This window comes from Aotus nancymaae, unplaced genomic scaffold, assembly GCF_030222135.1.
Source record: "Aotus nancymaae isolate 86718 unplaced genomic scaffold, 86718_ANA_hifiasm-v0.15.2.pri h1tg000072l, whole genome shotgun sequence".
NCBI lineage: Eukaryota > Metazoa > Chordata > Mammalia > Primates > Aotidae > Aotus > Aotus nancymaae.
This window is the reverse complement of record NW_026988487.1, coordinates 10,230,471-10,257,877: the sequence shown is the minus strand read 5'-3', so window position 1 is coordinate 10,257,877 and position 27,407 is coordinate 10,230,471. Positions and strand designations below refer to the sequence as shown.

General features: G+C 46.8%; 1 protein-coding gene across 11 annotated transcripts in view; it reads right to left on the bottom strand.

Annotated features, from left to right (window-relative positions):
* Positions 1 to 27,407, bottom strand: part of MSI2 (musashi RNA binding protein 2) — a 431,644-nt gene that overhangs the window by 266,740 nt on the left and 137,497 nt on the right. For all 11 annotated transcript variants that reach the window (XM_021672790.2, XM_021672793.2, XM_021672791.2 and 8 more), the window contains exon 6: positions 20,019 to 20,111. In XM_021672790.2, coding sequence (XP_021528465.1) covers positions 20,019 to 20,111 — 93 coding nt within the window. The remainder of the gene's footprint in view (positions 1 to 20,018; positions 20,112 to 27,407) is intronic.

Genomic DNA, 27,407 nt, shown 5'->3' with positions numbered 1-27,407 from the left:
GCTAAAACACATTAACCTGTGGAGGAAGCCAGGCTATCAGCTGCAGCTACGCCGACACCATAAAAAGTAAAGAGGCCTCAGTAAGGGAACCAATATTACAGCCATTGATATAAATTATACCTCAGAACAGGGGAGAAGGGGGTGGGGTATAAAAATGGAACAAGTTCAAACTTCTTTTATTGTAATAGTCTCCAGTCGAGCATAATCACCAAAGCTATAGTGCAACACGATTGCCAAAACTAGACAAACATCTGTGAGATGGATTCATCTCAGAGGGGAGGCCAACAGCTTGTTATCATTAAAGCGGCGATGCTCGCTCTGCGACTGAACTGCAGGCCGCCTTGTTACTGCGTTTGCGGAGGCAATTGTACCAGATGTTGGCAACTATCTTCAGATAGATGACAGGCACCTGCTGTTGAGGAAATTAAGCTCCTCGTTGGCCTCTCTGATTTGGGGGTGGGGAGGAAGGAGCAAAAAGGAGTGACCCGTCCAGATATCCCATGGGACAGTACTAACCCAAGGGGGTGGGTGGAGCTTGCCGGATGGGCAGGCCAGCTCAGCTCCTGGTGCCAAAGACCCAAGAAGGGCCCATGGGGTGCTGGGGGAAAGATGGAGAAGTTTGGCAGGAATCTAATTCAGGCCGGGGAAGTGAAGAGCTCTGCGCCATCGACTCCCTCGGCAGGTTGCTCTTGGTAACGGTCTCAAAGACTCTTCAAGAGATCCTAAATTTGAAACATGGCTATGGACATTAATCATCATTAAAAGCCAAACAGGCAATTTTCAAACCATGTCATGCTGACTCAGATGGAGACAAAGGCTCCAAAAGCGGGGGAGAGCGAGGACAAGAGAGATAAATACCACCCAGGCCACCATGGACAAATCAAAATCATGAGAGCCCATAATTCATTTTTTGGAGCGCCCCGAATGTCAGCTGCTAGTTATTTGACAGAAATGATTCATTCCAAAGTTGGCAGGGCTGACCCGCATCTACCTTGCTGGGGGGTGACCTACGAGAAAGATGTTGATAAAATTAAACCACCTGCGTCCCGGACCCTGGAGGTGCAACCTGACTCCTTTTCAGCAGAGGGTGGTCAACAGAGCTACCCCAGGACCAAGCAGATGGGTTCAGTACCGGAGCATTGGTGATCTCCTGACAAGGTCATCAGATCATCTTGGCCTTCCATTATTTCCGGGCAAGTAGTGATTCCCTTTCCTCCTGGATTATCAAATTTGAACCAGGATACCTCATACTTGATTCATTCTTATGATGACTGCTGACACAATCTGACACCAATACTGATAACTGTCCTCAGAGAGAGGCAGCATTGGAAATTCAGGGGCAGAGGCAGGCCCAGCCAGGACCCGCAGTGTCCTGACCGAAGAGACCAAGGTCAGAAGGTTATTCTTGAGCCGCCGTTTCCTCATCTGTAAAAGGGTCTGCAAAGCCCCTTCCAGGTCTACACAGCTAACAGCCCTAAACTGTTCTCATCACAGCCAAAGAAATTAGATGGCTTGGTGCAGCTAGTTGAGAAATGTAATAGCTGACTGGCACAGGGGCTCACACCTGTAATCCCTGATCTTTGGGAGGCCGAGTCAGGCGGATCACCTGAGGTCAGGAGTTCGAGACCAGCCTGGCCAACATGCATCCCATCTTTACTAAAAATACAAAAAAAATTAAAATTAACTGGGTGTGGTGGCCGGCACCTGTAATCTCAGGTACTCAGGAGGCTGAGGCAGGAGAATCACTTGAACCCAGGAGGCAGAGGTTGCAGTGAGCCGAGATTGCACCACTGCACTCCAGCCTGGGTAACAGAACCAGACAACTCTCAAAAAAAAAAAAAAAAAAAGAAAAATAGAATAGCTGCATTAAAGCGTAAGTTTTCTAACTCTACTGATAGCCCAATTTGGGGTTACTCTAATATTTAGCCACAAAACAAAATGAAACCTGGCTCTTTAGCCTGTAATTAAGGTTGTTTCATGTCCTTAGCCAGTAAGAACTTCTTTGCTCTGTTTATTTAAAAAAAAAAAAAAAAAAACCAAAAAAAAAAAAACAAAACCCTCCATACTTCAAAGTTCCTAGGATAAAAATGACGAATTTTCAGAAAAACACTTAGTAGAGAATACAGAAATCAAGGCATCAATTTAATTTCACACTCTACCTGCCTTGGACTAATTTGTGTAAATTACATTTCATACTAAGAACCTCAGCCCATGTGACCACAATGGAGAAATAAGCAGCTTGCATCAAATTGAGTTTTTCAGGTATGAATACATAGCTCTTTTTAGTGTATGAATGTTTAGCTGAATTTTCAATAAAGGTTTTATATAAAAATTTCCAAATGTTAATTTCCACCATTTTCACTGACATGTCAATGTCACTGGGTTTTTACAGACCTAAAGAGTACAAATTAATCCGTGTGGGTCCATTTTTTCCCTCTTTTAGAAAAATGATTATAACCAAATTCTCAGCTCATGGATGTGAGTGAGCAGAGTAAAGGACCCGTTGCCTGAAGCTGCATAAAGTTCCCACTTTGGGCCAGGCGCAGTGGCTCACGCCTGTAATCTCATCACTTCGGGAGGCCAAGGCGGGCGAATCACAAGGTCAGGAGTTCAAGACCAGCCTGGCCAACATGGTGAAACCCCATCTTAACTAAAAATACAAAAAATTAGCTGGGCGTGGTGGCAGAGGCCTGTAATCTCATCTACTCGGGAGGCTGAGACAGGAGAATCACTTGAACCTGGGAGGCGAAAGTTGCAGTGAGCCGAGATCACGCCACTGCACCCCAGCCCAGGTGGCAGTGCAAGACTCCGTCTCAAAAAAAAAAAAAAGTTCCCACTTTGGCCTTCCACTTTCAGGAACGTGAATAGACAAGTGTTGCGTGCTGAGCAAGCCTGTGCACACGTGTTTGTGGGTACGATCCTCTAGCTTGTGGCCACCACGGCTACACAGAGCACCCGTCCCTGAGCAACAGCACCCCACAGCCCAAGAAAATCCAAGACCCCAAAATGATCATTCCTTGCCTATTCACTGTAACAGTCCTTATGTGACTGGCAGGCGCTGATATTTGCTCTTAACCCTCCCTAGTCCTTATATTTGCAGCTACTTTAAAAGATGTTTCCAAATGTGTTGGAGGGATGGCATCAGACAACACAATGTACCTTTCAGATACCATGTATCTTTCTACATTAAAAGGATGACTATTTCAAAGGAGTATAGCCATGCCCCTAAAGTTTATTATCGATCCTGAAAATATCCTCAGTTCTATGAAGCCATTACTTTCTTTCCAACATCAAGTTGAGGACCGCGACTATCTCCAGCAGGGGATAGCAACTTTCAGCCCATAGGCCTGCTGCCTGTTTTTGTAAATAAAAGTGGAATTGAAACACAGCCACGCTCATTCATTTGCATATCGTCTATGGCTGCTTTTGTGCTACAACAGCAGAACTGAGTAGCGGGGACAGAGACCGTATGGCCCACACAGTCTAAAATATTTGCTATCTGACCCTTTATAGACAAAGTTTGTCAACCCCTGCTCTCTATGAACTTGGTGCTAGGAATGAGAGGAAGAATAACAACGACTCCGTGATTCCTAGACACTGGGAGAATGCAACATGTGTGAAAATAAATGGTATTTTTTATTGCCTCTTTACAAAAGGACATCTAGAATCAATACATTCGATTTGGGACAGCTGATACAAACTTTCCACCAGTGGTTAAGTTACAGGTTTAGCAGAAAACCACTGACTTCAGCTGTCATTCTGTCCTAGGTGCACCTGATCCATCATCTTTGTCCATTTCCTTGAGTTGCCAAATCCCTTCATGAGCAGATCCTGGATTAATCAAATCTGGGAAGCCATAATGAGATGAGTTATAACTGAGACACCTTGACTAATGTTCCTCGAGGTTCTTCAACATTGAAAAGATCACATCTACTGTTCCACTCACGGGTCAAACAAACAAGCAGACCTGCCTTGTGGCTTCTTGGGGGTTGAGGGGCAAGATCTCAGGGAGGAGACTGAACCTGGCAAGAAGGGGAGAGTCTGTGAAGCCCTGGGGTGCATCCTCAGCAGTCAGCATCTCTGGGCAAGGTGAATGCAGGCATCCCACTGTAAACTGCCTCCCTCCTTGCTCTGCAGCTGATAACAAAGTCAAACTCACTCTTTCAAGTCCATGGAAGCGAGCCCTCTCCATTTGGTTCTTTCCAAAATGGGCAGGGGCAGAGCTGTGATATCCAGGGGTGCATGGGGCAAATCACACTCTGGGCTTCCTCCACTCCTCCACCTACCATGCCAACACTGGTCCCTTATGGAGCCCAGAATAAATGTCTGTCAAGCACCTTTTCCAGGTCAATGCTCAGGCTGGCATTGGCACATGAAGACATGACCAGCCTTCAGTGGCTGCCACGGGGTACAGCAGAGTTGCCTGAGGGGAAGGATGGGAGGCCCAGGGGAGGAACTCTGCAGCAGCAACCACCATCCCCACCTCGCAGTGAAGCTGGCAGGCTCCACATTTGCTACACCATGCTGCAATTCTGCTTACCACCATCTCTGTTCCTTGACCACACACCCCTCGTGGGTGGGCACCCCATCACACCCATCTCTGTGGTCCCAGCATAGCACTTAATACCTAGATTGGGTTCTGGAATGCATGGATGGTTGGACAAGCACAACTACCTTAGGACCTTTCAACAGCAGCTGATAGAGACCTTCCTCCCCCTCCAGCTATTCCCATGATCTCCAGCATTCTTAGAGCTCCTGAATGTATTGTCCAGCCCCCCTCCCACCAGCCCAGGAATTTCCCCAACTGACCTGAAGTTCTCCCTTCGTGTAGGTCGTGAGGCAGATCAGCCACACTCAAGTGTCTACAAGGAACCAGCATAAGCACCCCCAAAAGGGCAACAACGAACTGAGATGCTCTTTGAGAGAGTGGCGTACTGTAAAATCTGGGCAGACACATCCTTGTCAAGAAGGGATGTTACAGACAGAACTAGAAAAATCCCAGTCCATGAGAAGGCAGCAATTTCTATCAGAACAGGCCTTTTGAAATAACTTGCAAGTGAATTACAGCGGCTACTTCCTATGGGAGGGAAAATTATTTCAGGCGGCTTCCAGCCCCATGTGACTCCTTAATTCAAGTCATATTCAAGAAATATTTATTGAGGGTGGAAGTCTCCTCATAGGTGTGTTTTAAGATCAGGCCACACTGGAGCACTCCAGTGAGCTTTTTAAAGCTGCCTTAAAAGAAATTTTAATGCACGGTCTCCTTTGCTTTAAACTGATTTCTCATTGCAAACAAACAACCCCCTACAAATACCTGCTTTCCTCGGCTTCTCCTCTGGTCTCGGCTGCCAGGCAAGCACCGAGTGCTTGGGGATGCCGCCATTAAGATGGTGGTTTTCAATAGTAACTTGGCATTTATCATAGTGAGAGTATTATCTTCTCAACAGAAGCTGACAATTTGTCCTATTCCTCCCTTGAGAGAATCCAGTGAGCTCACATTTGCTTCCCCTGCATGCTGTTTCTCCTACTACAACATTTCTTTGCCTGGAAAGAAAATATTGTGACTCCTTGCCATATTCACTTCATTAGCATAAGAGGAAAAAAAGCCAAATCCTCCACTCAGCCTCCCCCAACACCAACTCCAGCTGGGTTAAATCTAGGAGGATCTCATATGCAGGACTTCCGAGGTTCCAGATTTGTCAGAGGAATAGCTCTGGAGGGATGGGGGCAGAGACTGGGAGCAACTAAGAAACTGGCCCCCAAACCGTCCATTTGGCACACAGAGTGAGCTTTGTGCAGATTAAGGGAGGGAGTCTGTCAGAGGGAGCGAACCTGGTGGAAGTCAGCAATTTGGGGGTTCAGAAACTCGGAGTGAGGGGGGAATGGAGAGCAAAAAGGGAATGCAGGCGGGGGAGACTATCATTAAATACCCATGTGCCAAACCCTGGGCAAATGTGTATCTCTTCATTCTTACAACCCCATTGTAAGAGAAATTGTATGCCCACTTAACAGATGAGAAACCAGGCTCAGGAGACAGTTACATCAAGAGCCCAGGGTCACAATGCTAATAGCAAATGATCTGGATTCAAACTCAGGTCTGCCCAATTCCAAAATTGAAAATTGTTCAACTTCACCCCACGATATCCAGGCAATTTCCAAGAGTCTGGCAGTAAATGCCAATGGCATCTTCAGTTCATTCAAGAGGGAAAAATATACCCGCAAACACATTCTCTGTATCCATAGCCAGATTTCTCAACATCAGGGAGGACCGTGCTGTGGCTCCATGTTGTTGGACCCATTTTCATTCCCCAGCCTGGCTGATCACAGGATGGCAAGTCTGGGAGAGAAACTGCCCAATGCCCATCCAGCCCCCCATCCCTGGTGCCCAGGGGATCCATAACACCTATGAGCCTAGATGAGTCAACCCTCTCACCAGCTTTTCAAAGTCACTGACCTACTCTGGTACCTCAGAGTAGTGGACCTCAGCAGGCCCACCACTTTTTTAGATCAAAGACAAAAAGAAGAGAAGGAGAGAAGATTACACAGAGATGCAAACCCCGTTTTACCCTCCTGACATCTTTCCTTCTCTGTGTTTACCCTCTGTGCCAAAACCTGCCTGAGAATCTCCCGACTCTGAAAAGGGCCTTGCTGACCAGCTGCCCCGATATTCCCTTAGTTCTATTAAGTTTTTGCTGTGGGTTGGAAATAGCTAAGGGATCCTGGGCTGCAGGGAAACAATGGGTTTCACATAAGGAAATGTTCCAGATAATGGAATATGCTCTCTTAAAGCCCCATTTTAAAAAGAAAAGTCCTGGCTAGGCGCAGTGGCTCATGCCTGTAATCCTACCATTTTGGGAGGCCGAGGCAGGCGGATTCTCGCCTCCTCCTGAGGCCAGCCTGGCCAACATGGCAAAACACTGTCTCTACTAAAAATACAAAAAATTAGCCAGGTGTGATGGTGGGCACCTGTAATCCCAGCTATTCGGGAGGCTGAGGCAGGAGAGTTGCTTGAATCTGGGGGGCAGAGGCTGCAGTGAGCCAAGATTGAGCCATTGCACTCCAGCCTGGGCAACAAGAGTGAAACTCTGTCTCAAAAAAAAAAAAAAAAAAAAAAATCCTAATTTTACCCTTTGAAACTCCTTCTCCAATGACTGGAACTTCCCTGCCCTCTGATACAGAGGATCCATTCATTCCAGCATTGTTGACTGAGCACCAACTACTGCCCAGGCCGTGGGCCAGTCCTGGTGCTACAGGGTGAGTAAACAGACCTAGCCCCACTTGGTGGAATTTACAGTCAGGTCAAGGCAAAGAGGCTACACATATAAGCCAAGATTCCCTCTTCCGTATTCCCATTATGGAGTTTCTCGGCTCCTGGTGTGTTTCCTTGATGACACACTCTGTAATTATTTTTATTATTTACTGACTTGCTTTTGGCTCCTCCTCCGCCACCCACACCCCATGTTTGTTAAGCTACAAGTAAGCAAGGATCTTGTCTGTTCCGCTCACCAAGGTGCTCCTGGCTCCTAGCTCGGTGCCCGGCATTCAAGGTAATCAAGGTCTGCTGAATGAATCAATGAGCAAATGAATGATGCGTGAGACTGTAGATGCAATGCCTTCTGGGCCTAATGAGGAAGGATGACTGTTTCCCTGCACTAAACAGCCCTACAATGCGGAGCTTTTCAAGATCGAAGCCTCTTAGTTTTTATAGGTTTTCTCCCTCTTGCTTTACACTGAGTTTATTAACGTCTTTCCACCCCTTAATATTTGCTATAAATTTGAAAGAAGCCAGAAAACCAAGCTAATAAGAATCGTATGTAAAGGAAAAGGAAAGAAAAACTTAAATGAGGATCTGAAGGCTCTCCCAGGAGGCAAAATAAATGCAATAAACAGATTAGTGGATCAATATATATAAACATATTTTAACAAACATCAGCCAAATGATACTGGGACACCCTCCAGGCAGTATCCATTACCAAAAAAGAAAAAAGAAAAAGAAAAAAAAGTTTAGTTATTCAAGAAAGAAATGTAAAGAGTTCGTCAGAAGGATCCACCCAGAAGAACTCTCTTTGGGCCCACATCAGTTCAACTCTTTCATCAAAGCCAGGGCAATCTGCAAGTCAGTTCCACAGACTGGAAGCAGCAGGGACAGCTGGATGGAACTCAAGGTACATCCCGTCAGAAACTACACAAAACTGAATCGTCTTTATGCTGAGAAGATGCAGGAAGGGCTTTTCAGTTTGTATCATAGCCAGGGTGGGTAGAAGAAATGAGAGGTAAGCTCCCCTATAGGACAGATGGAAAAGATGAACGAGAGAGAGAGAGAGAGAGTGAGTGTGTGTGTGTGTGTGTGTGTGTGTGTGTGTGTAAAGGCTGTGGCACTAGCAAGCCTACTGCTAGACAGAACTAGAGTGGAAACTCCAGCGTCTCAGAGGACCTGAGGTGGAAAATAACACCAGCTCATTAATGCTTGTTAAGTGCTCACCCTGTTTCTTAGCAGGATGCTAACAACTATATGTGCATTCGCTCATTTAATCCTCATAACAACCCTATGGGTTGAGGACCATCATTACCCCCATTTTACAGATAAAGAAAGTGAGGTGGGAAGAAGTTAAACGACCTGGCCAAGGTTACCGTGCTAGTGAACAGATGAGCTGGGTTTGATACCAGACAGTCTCAGTGTAAACAACCGATGCTCTTATTAGCAGGCAATACGCTCAGCCACGGGGTATGAAAACTATACAACCTGAGGGCCAAATCCGGCCGCCTCTTGATGTTTGAAAATAAAGTTTTATTGGAATATAGCCATGGCCATTCATTTTCATATTGTCTTTGGCTGTCATCGTGATAACATGGCAGAACTGAATGGTTCTAGGAGACCATCTGGGCCACAAAACTAAAAATAGTTATTATCTGGCCTTTTGAAGAAAAAGTTTGCCAACCCCTATGCTAAACAGTAAACAATAGAAATTCTCAACTTTTCTCCCCATGTACTCCCCCTAAAGGTCAAGTACATTAAGGGACAGCCCAGAACGACCAGGAACAGAGGCTGACGCAGCCAGAAGCTAATCTGAAGTATCTGGAAGTATCACAGTGTTTCAAAAAAGAATTATGCAAATATTGCAATCTGTGCCACAATATTTGTTCTAATAGTTGAAACAAACTGGCCTGGTGTGGTGGCTCACGCCTGTAGTCCCAGCACTTTGAGAAGCTGAGGTGGGCATATCACTTGAGTCTAGGAGTTCAAGACCAGCCTGGCTAACATGGCAAAAACTCGTCTCTACTAAAAACACAAAAATTATCTAGGCGTGGTGGTGCGCACCTGTAATCCCAGCTACTCAGGAGGTTGAGGCAGGAGAATTGCTTGAACCTGGGAGGTGGAGGTTGCAGTGAGGAGAGGTCGCACCACTGCACTCCAGCCTGGGTGACAGAGACTCCAAGAAAAGGAAACAAACCACCATAAAGTCAGAGTGACCTTCCGCAAAGACATACCATAGTAATTTTTTTTTCAAGGTGGAGTCTTACTCTGTTACCCAGGCTGGAATGCAGTGGCGTGTCTCGGCTCACTGCAACATCCACTTCCCAGGTTCAAGCAATTCTCCTGACTCAGCCTCCCAAGGAGCTGGGATTACAGGTGCGCACTACCACGCCCAGCTAATTTTTGTTTTTTTAGTAGAGACAGGGTTTCACCATGTTGGCCAGGATGGTCTCAAACTCCTGTCCTCATGATCCACCCACCTCAGCCTCCTAAAGTGCTGGGATTACAGGTGTGAGCCACTGCACCTGGCCACTCCATAGTAATTCTATGGTACTATAAACAAGTGGTCAGGGCCACTCCAAAGGAGATTACCTCAGGATAAACAGCTTAAGTGGAACAACAAACCCGGAATCCTCACCCAGGAAGTCTGGATTTGAATCTTGGGCCCCACTGCTGTCTGGCTGAGAGGTCCTACATAGGCATTTATGCTCTCCTAGTCTTCCTTACCTAACTTTAAAATGGAGATAATTATCCTACCTCACAGGGCTGCTGGAATAATTACAAGGTAAAAGATACATGAATGGTTCGGGCAAACAGGAATCCCTAATCTGAACACAAATGCCAACTTAGCTGGAATGGAAAGCAGTGACATCAATACACGCTCCTTTCTTGATAAGAAAACAAGTCTGTCAATAAAAGAAATGAGGCGGTCTTATTTAAAGAATAAAAATCGGCCAAGTGTGGTGGCTCACGCTGTAATCCCAACACTTTGGGAGGCTGGATCACTTGAGTCCAGGATTTCAAGACCAGCCTCAGCAACATGGTAAAACTGTCTCTATTAAAAATACAAAAAAAAAAAAAAAAAAAATTAGCCGGGCACAGTGGTGCGTGCTTGTAGTCCTAGCTACTTGGGAGGCTGAGGTCGGGGAATCACCTGAGCCCCAGAGGCTGAAGCCACAGCGAGCCAAAATCGCGCTGCTGCACTCCAGCCTGGGCAACCAGAGAGAGGCCCTGCCTCTAAATAAGTAAGAATAATTTTGAAAAAATGTGTTTCCCTATCAGAGAGTCTGCAAGCTCCCTTGCAAACTACTCCAGCATTTAATCTCCCTGTTGCTTCCCATACCCTCGTCATTCCGTAAGAAAGCTGGGAATAAAATCAGGAAGGCTGTCTCTGATCATTCCATAATCTCGCTTATTTTTCCTGAAGTGAAAAACACCTTAAATTGTTTTTTCAATACTAACACTCTATAAGCAAATCTGAAAATATTTACCTCTGCCGTCAATTATAAAAGACCGTTAGCGACCTCGACAACCCAAAATCTCTAATTTACAACTAATCTACTTTCACAAATTACATCTTCTATAACAGACCACCTAAAAACGATTTCCTGTAAACAAACCACTCTGCTAGGTTTTTAATTTAATTTAATTTAATCCTTATTTTGCTCTTTAACTACAAGAAGCTCACTTTTTACTACACTGGGGCAGAATTTTTTTTTCTTTTTCATTCCAATAGACACAGAAATAATCCCCAAATAGAAGTCCAGAGGGGTGCACAGACAGACAGACACTGGGTCTGTCTGTCCTGCCTTGAGCGGCCGCTTGCTCATGTAACACTTCCTGGCCTGTGCTCACGTAAGGCCCTATGCTGGCTATTGTCCCAGTTGCTGGATTAAATCAAGAAGGCAAAATGTAAATAGGTATGAAGTAAGTGCTCTGGAACACACAGGAAGGAATATTTAAATCTCCTTGGAGGTAGTCAAGGAAGGTGTTGACCCTTTTAGAGTGTCAGGCCAAGTGTCTTGACTTCTCCCAACTCCTCCACCGCCCCCATTTTATTTATTTGTTTGTTTGTTTATTTTAGAGACAGGGTTTCACTCTCGTTGCCTAGGCTGGAGTGCAATGGCATGATCTCAGCTCACTGAAATCTCCGTCTCCTGGGTTCAAGTGATTCTCCTGCCTCAGCCTCTTGAGCAACTGGGATTATAGGTGCACGCCACCACGCCCAGCTAATTTTTGTATTTGTAATAGAGACAGAGTTTCACCACTTGGCCAGCCTGGTCTCGAGCTCCTGACCTCAGGTGATCCACCCGCCTTGGCCTCCCAAAGTGCTGGGATTACAGGTGTGAGCCACCACACCTGGCCCTCCGAACTCCCCTTTAAGGTGACCAATTCATTCTAGTTTGCAAGGTCCACGTTCCTGGAAACCCCCTTAGTCACAGGCAAACCCAGATAACTGGTCACCCTACCTGCATCCCGCCCAGGTCTTCTCTCTACAAGGAGGAATCGTCAATAATATGAAGCTGGCCTGTGGTGCGCTGGCTCCCATCCTGCCCCTTCTTTCACCTGTCTCCCACCCGCTACTTGCACCAAGTAATCATCAACCCTTCATGGTTAACAGCCCCTCCACCAGATCCCTCCATCCTGGAAACATCACCGGTCACACAAACGTCCCACAAAGAAGGGAGGCCCATCACCAAGGCTGCAGAAGGCATGTGGCCTTGTGGCAAATCAAACCCCACTTTGCCAGTAACTCAACTCTAGGAAGACAGCACAAAGTAGAGGAAGAAATGGAAGCTGCATATACAAATTCAATCTATTCCATCTCCTATTTATTTTATGCAAAGTTTTCCTAGTCCTTATTAATACCAGCTTTCCCTCCACCATTTAATCTCTGCTTCCATTTCGTTCTTAGAGGCCTGTGATTATTCTAATTCAGCATTTGGATGACTTCATTTCCGCTCAAGTACACCCAGGTCAACTTGGATAGAAGAGAAAGAGGAGGAGAAGAAAAATAATCAGCTAAAAGCTATTAAATATCAGCCATGTGCCTCATGATTGGTTTTAAAGGCAGTGGTGAGGTTAGCAACAGTCAGAAACTCAACCCTTCTGCCTCTTCCGGCATATTAACATTTTTTTCTGGGACTCTCACTAGGATGGCTTCGAATGTAAATAAAGTACAGATTGGCAGCCCACTTTTAGCTAATTCACAAATACAAAGTATGAATATATGGAGCTATAAACATTTAGAGGGTGGTAACTTGACAAATCCGGCAGGTCTACAGAGAGACTATTTCTAAGAGGAAAAAAGAAGAAAAAAAAGAAATAAAGAAAAAGGAAGAAACACAAAAGCATACAGGACCTGTGTAAGGGAGTGTCCTACTAACGGTGGGGGGCAGGCAGGAATCTCCATATCAATGTTCACTCCCCCGAAACAGAGCTGGATTTCTATGCCAAGTCTAAATGAACTGCGCTTTCTCTTCCATAAGAACCACCCCTTGCACCCACTGGCACAAGCTTGAACCATGATTTCTGGTACATTTTCAGTTCCCACTGAACTACATTTAGGAAGAGAAAGGCTTTATTTTCTCATGCTAAGAACTCCATTGTAAGTGACATCTTCAGAGGGCCCAGGAGGACTCTGGGAAGGTGAGCTGGTAGAAGTACTTCATACCCACCCCCACCCGACCCCTGCCCCTACCCACCCAGACCTCATTAACTCCTTTGTGCCCAAGGGCTCCCCTACCCCTGGCTTTCCTCTCCTTGCCCCAGCAGAAAAAGTAAACACAGCTAAATCATACCAGGAAATGCGGTCAAACAGCAAAGCAGGAGTTTGAGCCTTGTTCCTCTACCTGCTATGCAAATGCAAGTGGCATTTGATTAGCATACTCAAAGTTTTCCCAGCTTGCTACCCAGAAGGCATCTGATTTTCCTATTTGTATATTTTAAAACACTGTTAACAGAGCAATAATAATGTCGGATGCCTTTGCCTAACAACAGCTGGCTATATTTTACACACTAAGAGGGAAATGGGAAGTTTTCCTAGAAACCCACTAACTATTTCAGGGTCTCCTTTTTGAAGCAAAAATACGAACATTTAAAAGTGAGGTTAGGGTGCTCAATCTTTAGCACTCCACGACGTCCACTGCTTTCGGCCGAAATCAGTCTAAGGAGGAAAAGTACCCCAGGAAAACACAAAGTTGTTTAGCAGGAGGGTTTACCTGCAAAGCCCCGGGATCGTATGACCCGTGGGTAAGGCTTGTTTGCCTCTGCCACCATCTGGCCTAGAAGGTGGAGATGCAGAGGAGGCAGGATTCTCCTGTCTACTCGCTGTGCTGTTTCCCACTGAGCAGCTCAGCCAGGGGTCAGGGGGCAAATAAAGTCCCCTCCCCTCATGACACACTTCCCGAGGGAGACGCTGACACAAACCAGGCAGAAAATTAATAAAACATGGGGACAGTGTTGGCTTTGTTCTGTGCTATTAGAGGAAGAAAACTGAAACACAAAAGTAGCCTTCAGCCAGGGAAGAGAGAGAGCGCATGGTCCTTCCTGGTCCAGCCTGCAATTGTCATTGAAGAAGGTCTGAGGAGCAACACCCAGGCTCTCCAGAGAAAGGTAGGGCGGAGGAGAGGGTGAGGCCCGGGAGGGGACGCTGACCACTCCCTGGCAACCCACCTGCAGGAACCACTTCAGAGGACAAAGCCTCAGGGAGCTCTGACGTCCACAAAGGACACGTAAGACTTGTTTTCCAGGCCTCCTCTGAGAGAACCACAGCTCTGTTTATCTACGACACACACTGAAAGCAAGAAAACGCTACCTAAGGATCACAGTCCACTCTCAGGCGTATTTATCTTCTCACAGATCTCATGCCTTTTAAATTTCAAAGGGCTTTATGAGATTTTTATTCCAGGTATGATTCTCCTCGCACATACGCTATCAAAAGAGGCGTCAGAGCGGCGGCCGTGATCGCAGCTTCGCACCTGCACAGAAAAATCTGGAGCTGGGAAGTCACAGGCACCCAGCGCTTCCTCAGGCCGTGCTCTCCCACGATCGCCCGCGCTGCCGATCAACGGGGAGGTCTCATTACATTAAAAAGCCAATTCACTCTTGTTTTCCTTTTTTCTTCCCCCCGAAAGCTTTCACTCACCACTCTCCGAGCTCAAGTTAACTTGTGTGGGCCCCCACCAGCCCCACTCCGACACAGAGCTCCAACGACCCCTTCACCTGGTTTCCGAGGGGCTCTCCCGCTTTAATGAGACCTCGAGCACCGTCACTTTCCCCGTCACTTTTCCCACAGGCCGGTTCCTGGAAGGCCTTTGCTTCCCAGCCACCATGATGAGGGGCTGGCACAGGAAGGGGTTAAAGCCCTCATGTCAAACCACAAACTCGGGCACTGGCCCAGAAGGGACATGGGAACCAGAGCAGCCTGTGATAAAGGCCGGATTGTAGCAGCCCACTGAATTGGAAATGACTTGTAGGCCTAATGAAACAGAACTTTGGCAGTAACACAGAATGAAAGGAATGAGACAATAAAAGGCAGGAACAAAGGGTGCAGAGTCGTTTCAGCTTAGCAAAATAAGCTCACTTTGTTGTTGGGGAAAGCCAAAGCCGATTAGGATAAACCAATGACTAAGCATAAGTCTTCCAAACTAATTACACAGTTCACCATGTGAAGTATAATTGGAAGCCTCCAAATGCGGGCTGCTTTGCTTTCACAGGAGTTCTATAAAGTGAGAATTACCTAGCACGCTCAGCACTGAGCTGCCCTATCATTGCCGGGAACAGCTGAAAGGTGCGGAACCACTCCATCCGGGACGAAGCCGAGAATTCATTAAGTTTAAAGGCCTCTTTTTGATCTCCAAAATCCTATAAGTGAGAATTTAAGAAACCGGTACTTGAAGGAGCGGCCTGAAGGGGAGAAGGAGGAAGCCCATGTACTTGGAGTTTCTTTGATCCAGTGCATTTTAATTACCAGGCTGGGTCTTCGAGGTGGCTCTGCCAGGGAAACAGTGCAGAACAGGCCAGCTCGTCATCAGGGTCTGCGCAGGCATATCTGGAGCTTCATTTACCTGCCATTTTTTGGAATGGCCTATATACATCATTCCTGTGTGTATAAAATCAGGAACACAGATAACGTCCACTAAGAAACCCAGGGCAGTAAAACAAATTACTGTATATCAACGTTTTTGACAAATGAACCAAACCTGCTCCTTCTGAGAAAGAGGCTGCTGGGTGGTAAAGTGGGAGGCGGCGCTTTAGAAACACTAAAAAGAGGCGAGGGGTAGACTGTGCACCAACAAGTGACTACTGGGGCTCCTCAGCACCGGCTGTGTGATCTTGGAGAATTTCCTCACCTTTCTCAACATCAGCCCCATCACCTACATGAGACCTGCCAACGATCTCACTTGACATCCTTAAGAAGCACATTGTAAAATGCATTAGAAAGCTTAGCACCAAGCACACACGACTCCAGTTCAGAAACAGCACACAGTAAAAGGATCTTCATAGTAAAACCTGGACCTCAAAAATTCCAAGTTTCATTAATTACATCTAGCCTGTGAAACAGGGAGATGGAAATACTATAACGGTTTTTCTGGCTCTTACTCATAGGATGAAGTTTATAAATAGTGGCTTTTTCCAAATAAAGAATCTCTTCACTGTCCCTGCGTCATGAAGTTCAGAAATAAACTCTAACATGGTAAGACTGCTGTTTATATACCATGCTCATTACTACTGACAATGGATTATTTTGGTTATAGCCTATAGATGTCTTAGATATAATCTATCCATCCTATTAATGTTTAAATACTTTCTACATTACTGACTTTTCAAGCTTAAAACTAACCTTAGGAATAATTCCTTCAGTCCAGGGGTCAGCAAACTATGATCCACAGACCAAATCCAGGTCATCACCTGTTTTTGTAAATAAAGTTTTATTGGCACACAACTACATCCATCTGTTTACCTGCTGGCTATGGCTGCTTTCATCCCACAAGAGCAGAAGTGGGTAGCTGCAACAAGGACCACATGCATTGCAAAGCTGCAAATATTTACTATCTGGCCCTTTATAAGTTCTCCAACCCCTTCCCTGGAAAGAGAACCTGAGGCCAGCAAAGGAGCAACGTGTCCAGCTGTCCCAGGGAGGTCAGTCCACCGTCAGGCCCAGCATGAAGGCCTAGAATGTCTGCTGCCTTACCCTTCTCCAGGGACAGACAACACTGGAACAGCTCCCCAGGGTAGGAATGGCCATCCTCACCTCTGGGTAGCTCACGGTGACGTGTGGATTCTGCTAACCTGTCAGCTGTTCATCTCGGTTGGCAGAGTGCTGACGCCAATGGCCACACTTCATGATCTCATCTTAAATATAAATAAGTAACAATGTCTCTAACCTGGGGGAGAGGGGGTGAATCTTCTGGGAGGAAGGTGGAAGAAAAGCACAAAAGGGTTTACAAGCCTCCAATTTAAGTTATTTAAAGCTCCCGGTGTGTCATTCTGTACCCACTCCACTTACAGTAATGACATATTCAAACTCCCTTAGCTCAGCCCCTTGATAGCAGTCTTACCCATCTTGATTGCCACCTGAAATAAACAGTCAGAGCAGCTGCCACCTCGGGCAGGATGAGATGAGGGAGAGGAGAGGGGAATGGCGGTAAGGAGACACGAAAGGAGACCGGAACACCTAGCATGGAGGCTGTGAAAGGAAAGTTCTAGACTTGGAGGAAAAGGAATGGGGTGTGAATTCTGGCTCTTACACTGTCTTACCTGGGTGACCTCTGCTGAGATTCAGCCTCCCTGGCCCTGACTGTCCACCTTTGCCAAATGGACTGGATGATGCCAGTCAGTGTCCGCCACACAGGTAAAATGAGGGGATGAATGTCCAGGTCCCCAGCACTCTGGGGCACACTGAAGGGCACAATATCTTCCTGTTCTTTGCATCCTCCCCACCCTCAGTCCATCTTGGGGACTGATCAGCAGTTGGAACAGGGCACAGAGTTCAGATGCTCTTATCAGACAAGCCTGGAGGGGGCGTCCACTCCCAGCTCCACCTCCTGGAGGGCTGCTACCTTGAGTCCAAGACATAATCCCACCAAAACCCCACTTAACAGACTGCAACATGGGGAATACCACTACCAGCCTCCCAGAGAAAAACGAAATGAGATGATGTGAGTAAATGGCCTGGTCTAGTATCCCACACTTCACAGTCACTATAAATAATAAAATTACATCTATTAAATTGCAGTTGGTTAAAGACAGTCCAAAAAAATGTGTGTGCATGAATATACTTCATGGAAGTGTGTGTGTGTGTGCGCGCGCGCGAACATTCTTTCTGTTTTCTTCAACGAGAGTATAAAGTACCAAAGGGCAGAGGCAGTCTGTCAATTCACCTGTTACCTCCTTTCGCAACCACTGGGTTTCCTCACTGCACTGTGCCCAAGGCCCAGCAACAGAGTCTCCCTGACTTTGATCATTCTGGATTCAAATAAGTTACGCCAGAATCCTGAGAGGTAGCGGGTCCCGCCCAAGGGGACACACACAGTAACACCAGCCACCAGCCAAATGAGAAATAAGCTATTCTGAAGACAGACCCAAATAATGCAGAGCCTATGAATGCAAAAAGCTACTAAAATATGAGCACAGAAGAACATTATGGCTTTGATACATTCAAAAGCCTCCTTGGTCTTTTAATAAAGCACTTGATAAGTCTGCACATCCTGCCAGAGTCCACAAACATTACTGCAAAATTAACTGGGCAGCTTCAGACCCAGCGAGTGCCATGCCAGGGAAGATGGTTTGTGACTGCTTCTCAGACAAAAGGACAACTGTTCTCAGGCAGCAATGGTGGCCACTGTGGGGACGGCCAGAGCTTGCAGTGTGTCCTACTGGAGGCATACTGGGTCACGATGATAAGTGCTAATGAAAAACAACAGAGAGAGAGACAGAGATAGAGGAAGGAAGAAAGAGAGGGAGAGAGGAAGAAACCAAGGGTTGGGGACGTGCAGAGATGTGCTATGTGCTGGCAAGTAGAAGCCTGTTTGGAATACTCTAAAAGCCCATCTGGGCAGCACCGACTTCCCTGAAACAAATAGGCCCGCGAGATTCCAAGGCAGGTTATGGCTCGAAAAAGAAATCCCACCTCGTGTTTGCAAACACTACCCCTGGACTTGTTTTAAAAGCAGAAAGATAGCAAAGAGAGCTCACCCTCCAGAGCTTTCCATTATGCAAGCCGGACCTGTCTCGTTTAATTATTTCCAATCCCTCTCCCTAGGCGGGGTGGGGCTGGGTGGTGGACGAATCCCCCTTCCTGCTTTAAATCAGCCTGGAAGGGAGAAGTGCTGTAACGCACACAGTCATCAACACACTTAGCTATTCTTTAGATCCAGCTAGAAAGAATCCATCACCAGCTGACAATGCCAGAAAGGGCCATGGGGAGGCCTTTTCAACACCAACCTGGAAGGGCAGCCCAGAGCCACTCAGAATGCAAGGCTGGGCAGGAGGAAGCTGGCTTCTGTTTGTTGCATGGTCTCCTATCCACGCAGAAATTAACACCAGAGACAAGAATGTCTCCATTCTGAGGCTAAGTAAAGGTCATGGCCCTCATCCCAGACAGTAGTTCACAAATGGACAACACCTGGGGACGGGGTCATAGCTGCCCATCGCCCTGGGCAAACCAACAGCACAGAACCTTCAGCCTGGCCAGTGGGCGGCTGTGCCTTTGTACCCATGGCAAGCGTGACAGCCGTCATGGGAGGAAGCAAGCGATGGTGCTTAGCACGGGCACTGCATCTTCTCAGGATGCCCCAACAGGTCTCTCCCACATCAGCCCTCCAGCAGGGAAGACCCAGACCTATGCAGGAGGAGACTGTCCCAGACCTGGGCTCCTACGCCAAGTCCACAATCACTCAAAGACGCGGACGCAGCCTCCTTGAACCTGCCGTTTACATAGGAGCCAGAGGGGGGTGGCATGCACAAAAGCCAGTAAGGGTCATCCCCGCCATGGCGGCAGGGCCATCTGAGGAATGTGTCATCCTCAGGAAGAACCCACTCTCAAGGCACCATCTCCCTTCAGCCACTAGAAAGCGGCCGAATTAAACACATCAGACGTGGTGACATGTCCTGTCTGTCTGGCTCTCTGTGTCACACACACTTTCTCACGCTGTTTCCTGCTCGCTGTGGGGCTCCTGGGTTGGTCCCGGCCTGTTCCAGCAGGAGAGCCCAGGGGTAATTTTACTGCTGTCTCACAGACATTAGAGTCAGAAAATGCTGACAGGTACAGGCCCTGCATCTTTTCTGAGTCTCCTTGGGCATTTGACAGGGGAGGGTTCGGCAGCAAAGGGCCCCAGGGAGTCTCAGCTCTCACTGCATTTTCCAGACAGGCACAGAAGGAAGAAGCCCAGCCCCAACCCGCAGGCCTCTAGCAGCTTCTGTGGGAGCTCCTGCCCTGTGAGCCACAGCCCCACATCCCTCCCCAGCCACCGTCACTGCCAGCTCCCAGCCCAGGCCCCACGTGGCCAGCAAATGCCAGCAAAACTGCACTAAAAGGCCACTCTGTCTGCTCCTGCCAGCACGTGGGACATCACACCAAACGCACGCCAGACTCTTCTATCTCAGCTCCTGCTGAATTTCACTTAAATCACGATGGCCAGGTTCAAAGACAAGGTTCTTGAGAACACAGCTGTAGCAGGGGCTAGGGCCACGGCAGCCACTTCTTAGGACTGATGAGGCCACTTCTGGCGTGTGCCATCCAATCCCATGCAGTGCTTACCTTGCCAAACTGCTCGAAATATTGCTTTACATCTTCCACTACTGTGTTCGCAGATAATCCGCCTACGAATATTTTCTTTGTTCTTGTGACCATCTGCAAGAAATGACAAGAGAAAGGCATGGGTTAACCAGGTTATCTGAAGCAGTGCTCAAGAGGATGCTGAAACAAACCACTCTCCACATTTCTCTAGGAAGGCAATTTTAGATATATTCAGGCTGCACAGCGCGGGCCTTCAGACGTCTAAGGAAGCTAGAGACAGTCACTCTGCCTATCTCAAGCATTCAGATGGCAACCTAAAAGCCTGAGTTTCACACAGACACAGAGACTTCAGAACCCCATTGGCCACCATGCACAGCTTCATTCTGATGGACGAGCAAAAAGAGAAAAACCACATGTCAAGCTATCTTACAGCTAAGAGGTATGAACAAAACAGACCTAAACACATAAAACCTGCTGCCCAGAAACTATCCGCAAAACCTGTCAGTAAGAAACGCACACGATTCAAAATGAAGTGCAGACTGTATTCGCCGAGCTGTTTGTGCTAGGTGCTGGTGTGTACATCTGTAGGCAACAGAGACGCTGACCTCACACCTGGGGACCACCCTCCAAGCTCTGTCCAGGATCCCTCCTCCTGATTCCCCATGATTCACCTTGATCCACCCTGTACCCAGTCAAGTCCAGCGAATCCCCAGATCTCCACACCTTTCTTCCTGCAGGTCCTTTTCCTTGGGGTGCCTCTCCACTCCTATGTCTCCAAAATCCAAAGTATTTACTTATCATTTCAGCCAGGAAATCCCCTAACACTGTCCCCGTATCCCTATCTTAGCACTCCCTGCTCTCCATCTTGTGTTAAATGACTTCCTCCTCCAGACAATAAGCTCTGACTCCTCTACAAATCCTCCAGCAGGCCCGGCACAGCAGCAGGCACATATAAGCCGACACTGAATGTTTGGTGGATGCACAAATGTGGCCACATTTCCAAATCCCACCAGTTCCAAGGCCAAAGGAGTAGGATACTCAATGACGTCAACTGTTCAGAGTGGGAACCAAAATCTTACATGCAGGAGCCAAAAATCAAGAAAATAAATTTTATCCTAAAGACTGAGTTTGGGCTTTGTGCCGTTTTCGTTTTACTGTCACAATAAAAAAATTACAGAATTTGGCAGATGAGGGTCTGACTAGTTTGTTGGCCTATAAACACACAATGTCATCTGTGTCCACCGCAACTTGATGTAGGATGCTGAAGTACAGGAGGCACAGCTGCCTGGATCCCTGTCATCACGGAGGCTCCTGGCATACCCACTGAGTGAATGAGTGAACCAACCCACCTCAACAGGAGCCTGAGGTGAGTGATGCCAGGGGCACCGTGGTTACTGGCAGACTGTACTGTAGGGCACTGGAAATCCAGCTCCTGGGTCTAACTCTGGGTGTGACCCTGGGCAGGACGCACTTCCTCCTAGGTATGCGTTTTCTGCAGCACGAGACGCTGGACCAGGGCTCCAAGGTCCCACCTCATGCCCAACTCCCATGAATCCATGAGCATCATGGCCATGATGCAGAGAGGCATGCAGACTCCAGGGAGCTCTTGCTTTAGCTTAGTAGCTCCCACAGAAGACACGTGCCACCACAGCCTGCTGGTTGACCCCAAACTTGAATATCCTTGCCACGGACGTTCCACGGTGTTTTAAGAGGACATTGTTCTAACAACTCAGTATACCACCTACTGCCTACTTCCTCCTGCCCATTAGAACCAAGCAGTGGCTTGCTCATGTGTTTAAAGCTGGGACTGACTATTTTTTCACCCCTTTCCAGATGAATGGGGGATTAGATGAGATAGTGCATGTGAAAAACTCTATGATGATCCCACCACTGTGCACAGCACTGATTCCAAGTACCTCTCATTACCTGGTGGGCGTCCTATGCTCGCTCCTTATTGTCCATCTCCGTCCTCATCCATTCCTTAAGTTTCCCTGGTAAATCAAGGTCACTTGAATGGCAAAACTCCATCAAGCCCTTTCCAGATTTAAATCTCTCCCTACACTCATGAATCACCACATTTTACGAATCTAACTTTCCTAATGTATTCATTCAACAGATACATTTAAGTGTGAGGTGCTGGAGCTTACGTTCTAATAGAATGTGGAATGTAATCCACTATAAAATGAAGATATAATAATTGGCCTACCATACAAGGTTCCTATTAGCAGTAAATTAAGTAACATATGCGAACGTGTCTAACAGGGCACCATGTGCTCGCCAAATAAACGGTCACCGTAACTGAATCCAAAGTCAGTTACTAGACTCACCTTTCAAGCTCAGAACTACACATGCGGCGAAAAGACACGTTACACAAAAACGTGCCTTTGAAAAGGCAGCTCTTATTGCCCTACTGTCTTCTACTATAATTTCAAAAACACTTTCCTGCATCTCTACGTGATTTCAGATGGGCAAAGATTCCCAATAGTTTAATTTCAGATTTTTCATTCCTTTTTTTCATTACCCCAGCCAAGTAATTAAATATCTGTAAAGAAACACTAACGTGATCTACCAACGTGCACTAGTCGAGTTATCAACTTAAAGAAACTCTGGAGAGCCATACTATAACCTGAACCCCACGGTCTCATTTCTACACTGTGTAGAGTTGGGCGGGCATACAGCAGCCCTGTCTATATTCCAAACGTTCATGTGGACCCAGAGAATTCAACCAACAACATGTCTTCATTCCAAATAACAGAAGTCAACAGATTGTTCATTCCCCAGTAACTGGTGAAATGAAAATCTCTCTTCATACACCATCCGCTGTTGCCTTATAGCTGTAAACCTGCCTAGCCAGAGCCCTAAACACAGAGGCAGCCACCCAGCTATAAATCTACACAGTCCCCAAAAAGCCTCTAAAGAACTTGTTTTTAAAAGAAGGATGAGAAATTCCAGGTCCCAGACAATGCACCAAAGTGTCCAAGTTACTAAAACATCCTCTCCAGGGACCAGCTCAGATACAGTGATGGATCCTACTTCTCAACAAACACTAAAAGGAAACTGTTTTAATCAAAACCTCCCAAACGTGAAAAGGCTAGTGGAAAGATGGGCAACCCTTGGTTAGCTGCTCACCAGTGTCTCAGCTTTAGAAGACAGGGGCACAGCTTGGGGGCGTGGGGGGCAACAGGGCTGTGCATGGTGACCTCTCTCACCAGGGGCTTGCTGGGGGAAATGGAAGTGATTTACTTTGAGAATCCTGCCAGCATGACTGCCAAATGGACTGTGGCCTGCTCCACAATTTGCATTCTGGTGAGGGACACGGGAGGCAGAGAACCCTAGAGTCACACATTCTTCTCTCGGTTTCCCTGCCATCTCCATGGCTACTGAGGAAGGCAGGAAGCGGGTGGGGCTGGGATGTTGTGCCCTGACTCTCAGTGGGACTAAATGGAAGTCCTCAAATTCCCATCAATACTATGCAAGGTTTATATGGACACGCAAGGGTGCACGCACATGCATATGTACATGCATGTGTTTGGGGCAACTCCAGTCCCACCCCTCGAGTCTTGGCTTCTATTTGCCCCAGGAACCATCCAGTATCCCTGGAACTTTAACCCTGGATAGAGTGAGCTGGACAAAGTTCCCAGGCCCCCGGGCTCTATACTCTTTTGGGTTATAAAAAAAAAAATCCTCTCCACCCAGTGAAGAGAGCCACCTGTTTTCTTCCTATGATGAGCCCTTCAGGTAGCTGCTTCCTAGCCTGCAGCCTAAACACCAGTAGAGTACCCATACAGGAAAGCATACAGGGCATAGAGTTCCCATACAAGGAAGCAGCGACTGTACCCCCAAATGCTCAGATGGCCCCACTCAGGTCCATAGTGAACTGAGATGGAAAGAGCCACCCATCTGTTTCAGAGAGCTCAGTCCAAAATCCATTAGGAAATTGATCTTAAATTTCCTTTGCTTGGAGTTTTTAGTGGAGAGGTTGCAGATAACATTTTGGTATGTGAGTGCTTCCCACCATTAGAGACACCAGATACCAACCAGACAGCTCTGCGCCATGTGGGGACGGCCCCCTTTCCCAGCAGGGGCCCCTCCTTTTATAGTTTAAGGTGTCACTCTGGGAAGCAGAAGGTGTCTGTGTGCACGTGTGCATATGCGCACTCTTGCCCGTGTACACAAAGGGCAGTGGGGAGTGTTCAGGCTCTCAGAAATCATTGCTGGAAAGTTCTGCATCTAGACCTGTAATTTAACTAAACACCGCTGCTCTCCACATACCCCTTGGCTCCTTAAAGAAAACCCCAGCACCCATTCCAGTTTGGAAAATTGCTGTTTACACGTAAGAACTGGCCAAAGCCAGTACTAACCAGAGCTGCAAAGAGCACTCCACCTTCCTGCCTCTAAACAGAGAACTGGCTTTTTATGTTTAAAAAATTCCCTTTTAAAAAAGGTGTTTGCATCAGAAATGGTCACTAGGAATGGGGCCACTGTTTGTATTTTTATAAAATAGGATAAAGCAAATGTGTGTGTGTGTGTGTGTGTGTGTGTGTTGAAGGCAGAGTGGGGTAAGGAAGGGTTAGAAAAGATAAAGACTACTTTTAAAAATGAGATTAAAGGGAAAACTTAATTCCAACATCACTGGCCTAAAGATATTCGTTATCACACAATGAAAACAAATACAAAACAAACACCAAAAGACCCAAATATTTCTTAATCCGAACAAATACATGGCAAGGCAGGAAGTGGCTCCGGAGAGCCTTAAATGAGTATGAGGAAGGCCCACAGACATTAAATCAGCTCTGGCTATTGTCATGTTCCTTAAAAGACTTCAAATTCCCCATGATGAAAAAATGTGAGCCATCTTCACTGCCCAAGAACACAGGCTTGTTTGCAGATGATCCCTCATGTGTGGGAACCCCAAGGTGGAGAAAGCCCAGGAAAGATGTTAAAACGCTAGCCCTGGGGAGGATGCTGCAGACCTTCTAGTTCATCCTCCTCAGCGTGAAGATGGAAAAGTCGAGTCCCAGTGAGATGACTCATGTGCTAGTTAAAGGCAAGGCAGGTAGTGAGGAAGACAGCTTTCCCAGGTTCAGACAAGGGCTCTGTCTATTACTCCATCCTGTCCAGTGAAAAGTGCTCACCAAATTCAGAATCCAGGATGAAATCCTGTTTATCAGCCAATATGGCAGTCTTCTCCTACCATTGTGCATTTGAGAATTAGGTCCAATACGGCAGTCTTCTCCTATCATTCTGCATTTGAGAATTAGGTCCAATCTTTGTATGGCAGACCCTCGAGCAGGGCTGCCTGAGATCACAGAACTCCCAAACTCCAAGGCTCCATTCCCCAAGGCATTTCATTCAAGGGACCTACCCTCTAAAATCCCTACTTCTCTCCATATTTTTCCATTCTCCTCCACCCTCTCAACTGCCAACACTACCATTCTTGCCACCACCAACTCCACCACCATCACCCTCAGGGCCACCCTCCTGCCACCATAACTACTATCACCGTCACATCTAAATCCAGTGACAAACTTACTTAGCTTGCAAAATCAGAACACAGGTCAGGAATTGGGCATCTTCTCCAAGTGTTTCTAGGATCACATGTGGAAAAGAGACCGGGGTAGATCAAATAGAGTCCCTCCAAAATTCATGTCCATCCAGAATTTCAGAATGTAACCTTATTTGGAAACAGGGCCTTTACAGACATGATTAGTTGAGAATCTTGAGGTGAAGTTATCCTGGATATAGGGTAGGCCCTAAATCCAATAACAGGTGTCCGCTTCTTTACACGGAAAGAAGGTGTCCATGTGCAGATGGAGGCAGGGCCTTGACTGAAGTATCTGCAAACCAAGGAACACCAAGAATGGCTGGCAACCACCAGAAGCTAGGAGAGAGGTATGCGACAGTTTTTCCCACAGAGCCTCCAGAGGGAGCCAGTCATGCTGACACCTTGATTTCGACTTCTGGATTCCTGAACTATAAGAGACTATATTTCTATTTCTTAAACCACTCAGTATGTGGTAGTCTGTTACAGCTGTCCCCCACAAAACTAATACATAGACCTATTTAGGAGAAACCCAAGGATACCACTGCTTTGACCTCACCTTTTTTTGGTGACAGCAGAGCCAGAGTCCACATAAAAACTCTCTATCAGTTATGAGGGAGGAGGGCATTACACCCACGTGTGACAATTTGAATCTGCCCTCCCGAGAAAGGCAAGTCACGCTCACAGGCAGGGGCCATGGGGAGTACATATCTGCCCTAAATGGTCAAATGACACCTGTTTTGAGGTGAGGAATGAGGAGGACAAAGCCACCTGTAAGGAGAAGCAACCCAAATGTGACACAAGGATTCAAGTTCTGATAAAACACATGATGAAAGCAAGGCCAGGGTTTACTCAAGGGCAGGCTCCTGACTAATACAATCTGAGATATTGAGAAATACTTTTCCCCTATGGAAAAGCCCTTTTACTGGTGTCTGCTTCCATGCCTACAACTGTCTGCCCTCACTGCAGATCGTCTGTGGGCCAGGTCTGGGCTATGCCCTTCCCATGAGTTATCTGACTTAGTTCTCATGTCAATCTTATGACAGGTCCCAGCCACTCTTCCATAGATAAGGAAACCAAGGCTCAGAAATATTAAGCATCCAAAATCAAACAGCACTAGGGAGTGGTAAATGGAGAACCCACATCTTGCCCTCCCTATTCACTGCTCTAACACCTTCATCTGCAACTGTGTCATCTTCTTCCTTCTCATAAGAAAAAAAAAAAAATTGGAGAAAGGAGAGGACTAAGGCCACCATGAGAAGCAGGTATGTCTTCACCTTTTCTGATGTTACAGCAAAGATGCAAAAATGACAAGCCAGATCTTCCTGGTGCAAATTTAAAATGGTGCAGCTGCTTTGAGAACAGCCTGGCAGCTCCACAAATGATTAAACATAACGTTACCAGACTGGATGTGATGGCTCACACCTGTCTGGGAGGCCAAGGCAGGTGGATCACCTGAGGTGAGGAGTTCGAGACCAGCCTGGCCAACATGGCAAAATCCTGTCTCTACCAAAAACACAAAAATTATCTGGGCATGGTGGCACATGACTGTAATCCCAGCTACTTCAGAGGCTGAGACACAAGAATCCCTTGAACCTGGGAGGCAGAGGTTGCAGTGAGCCAAGATCATAACACTGCACTCCAGCCTGGGTGACAAGAGTGAAATTCCATCTCAAAAATAAATAAATACATAAACATAGCATTACTGTATGATCCAGCAATTCCGCTCCTTAGTATATGCCCAAGAGAAATTAAAACCTATGTCCACCCAAAAACTTTTACACAAGTGTTCATGGCAGCAATAGCCAAAAAATGGAACAACCAAAATATCCATCAATAGACGAATAGATAAACAAAATGCAGTACAT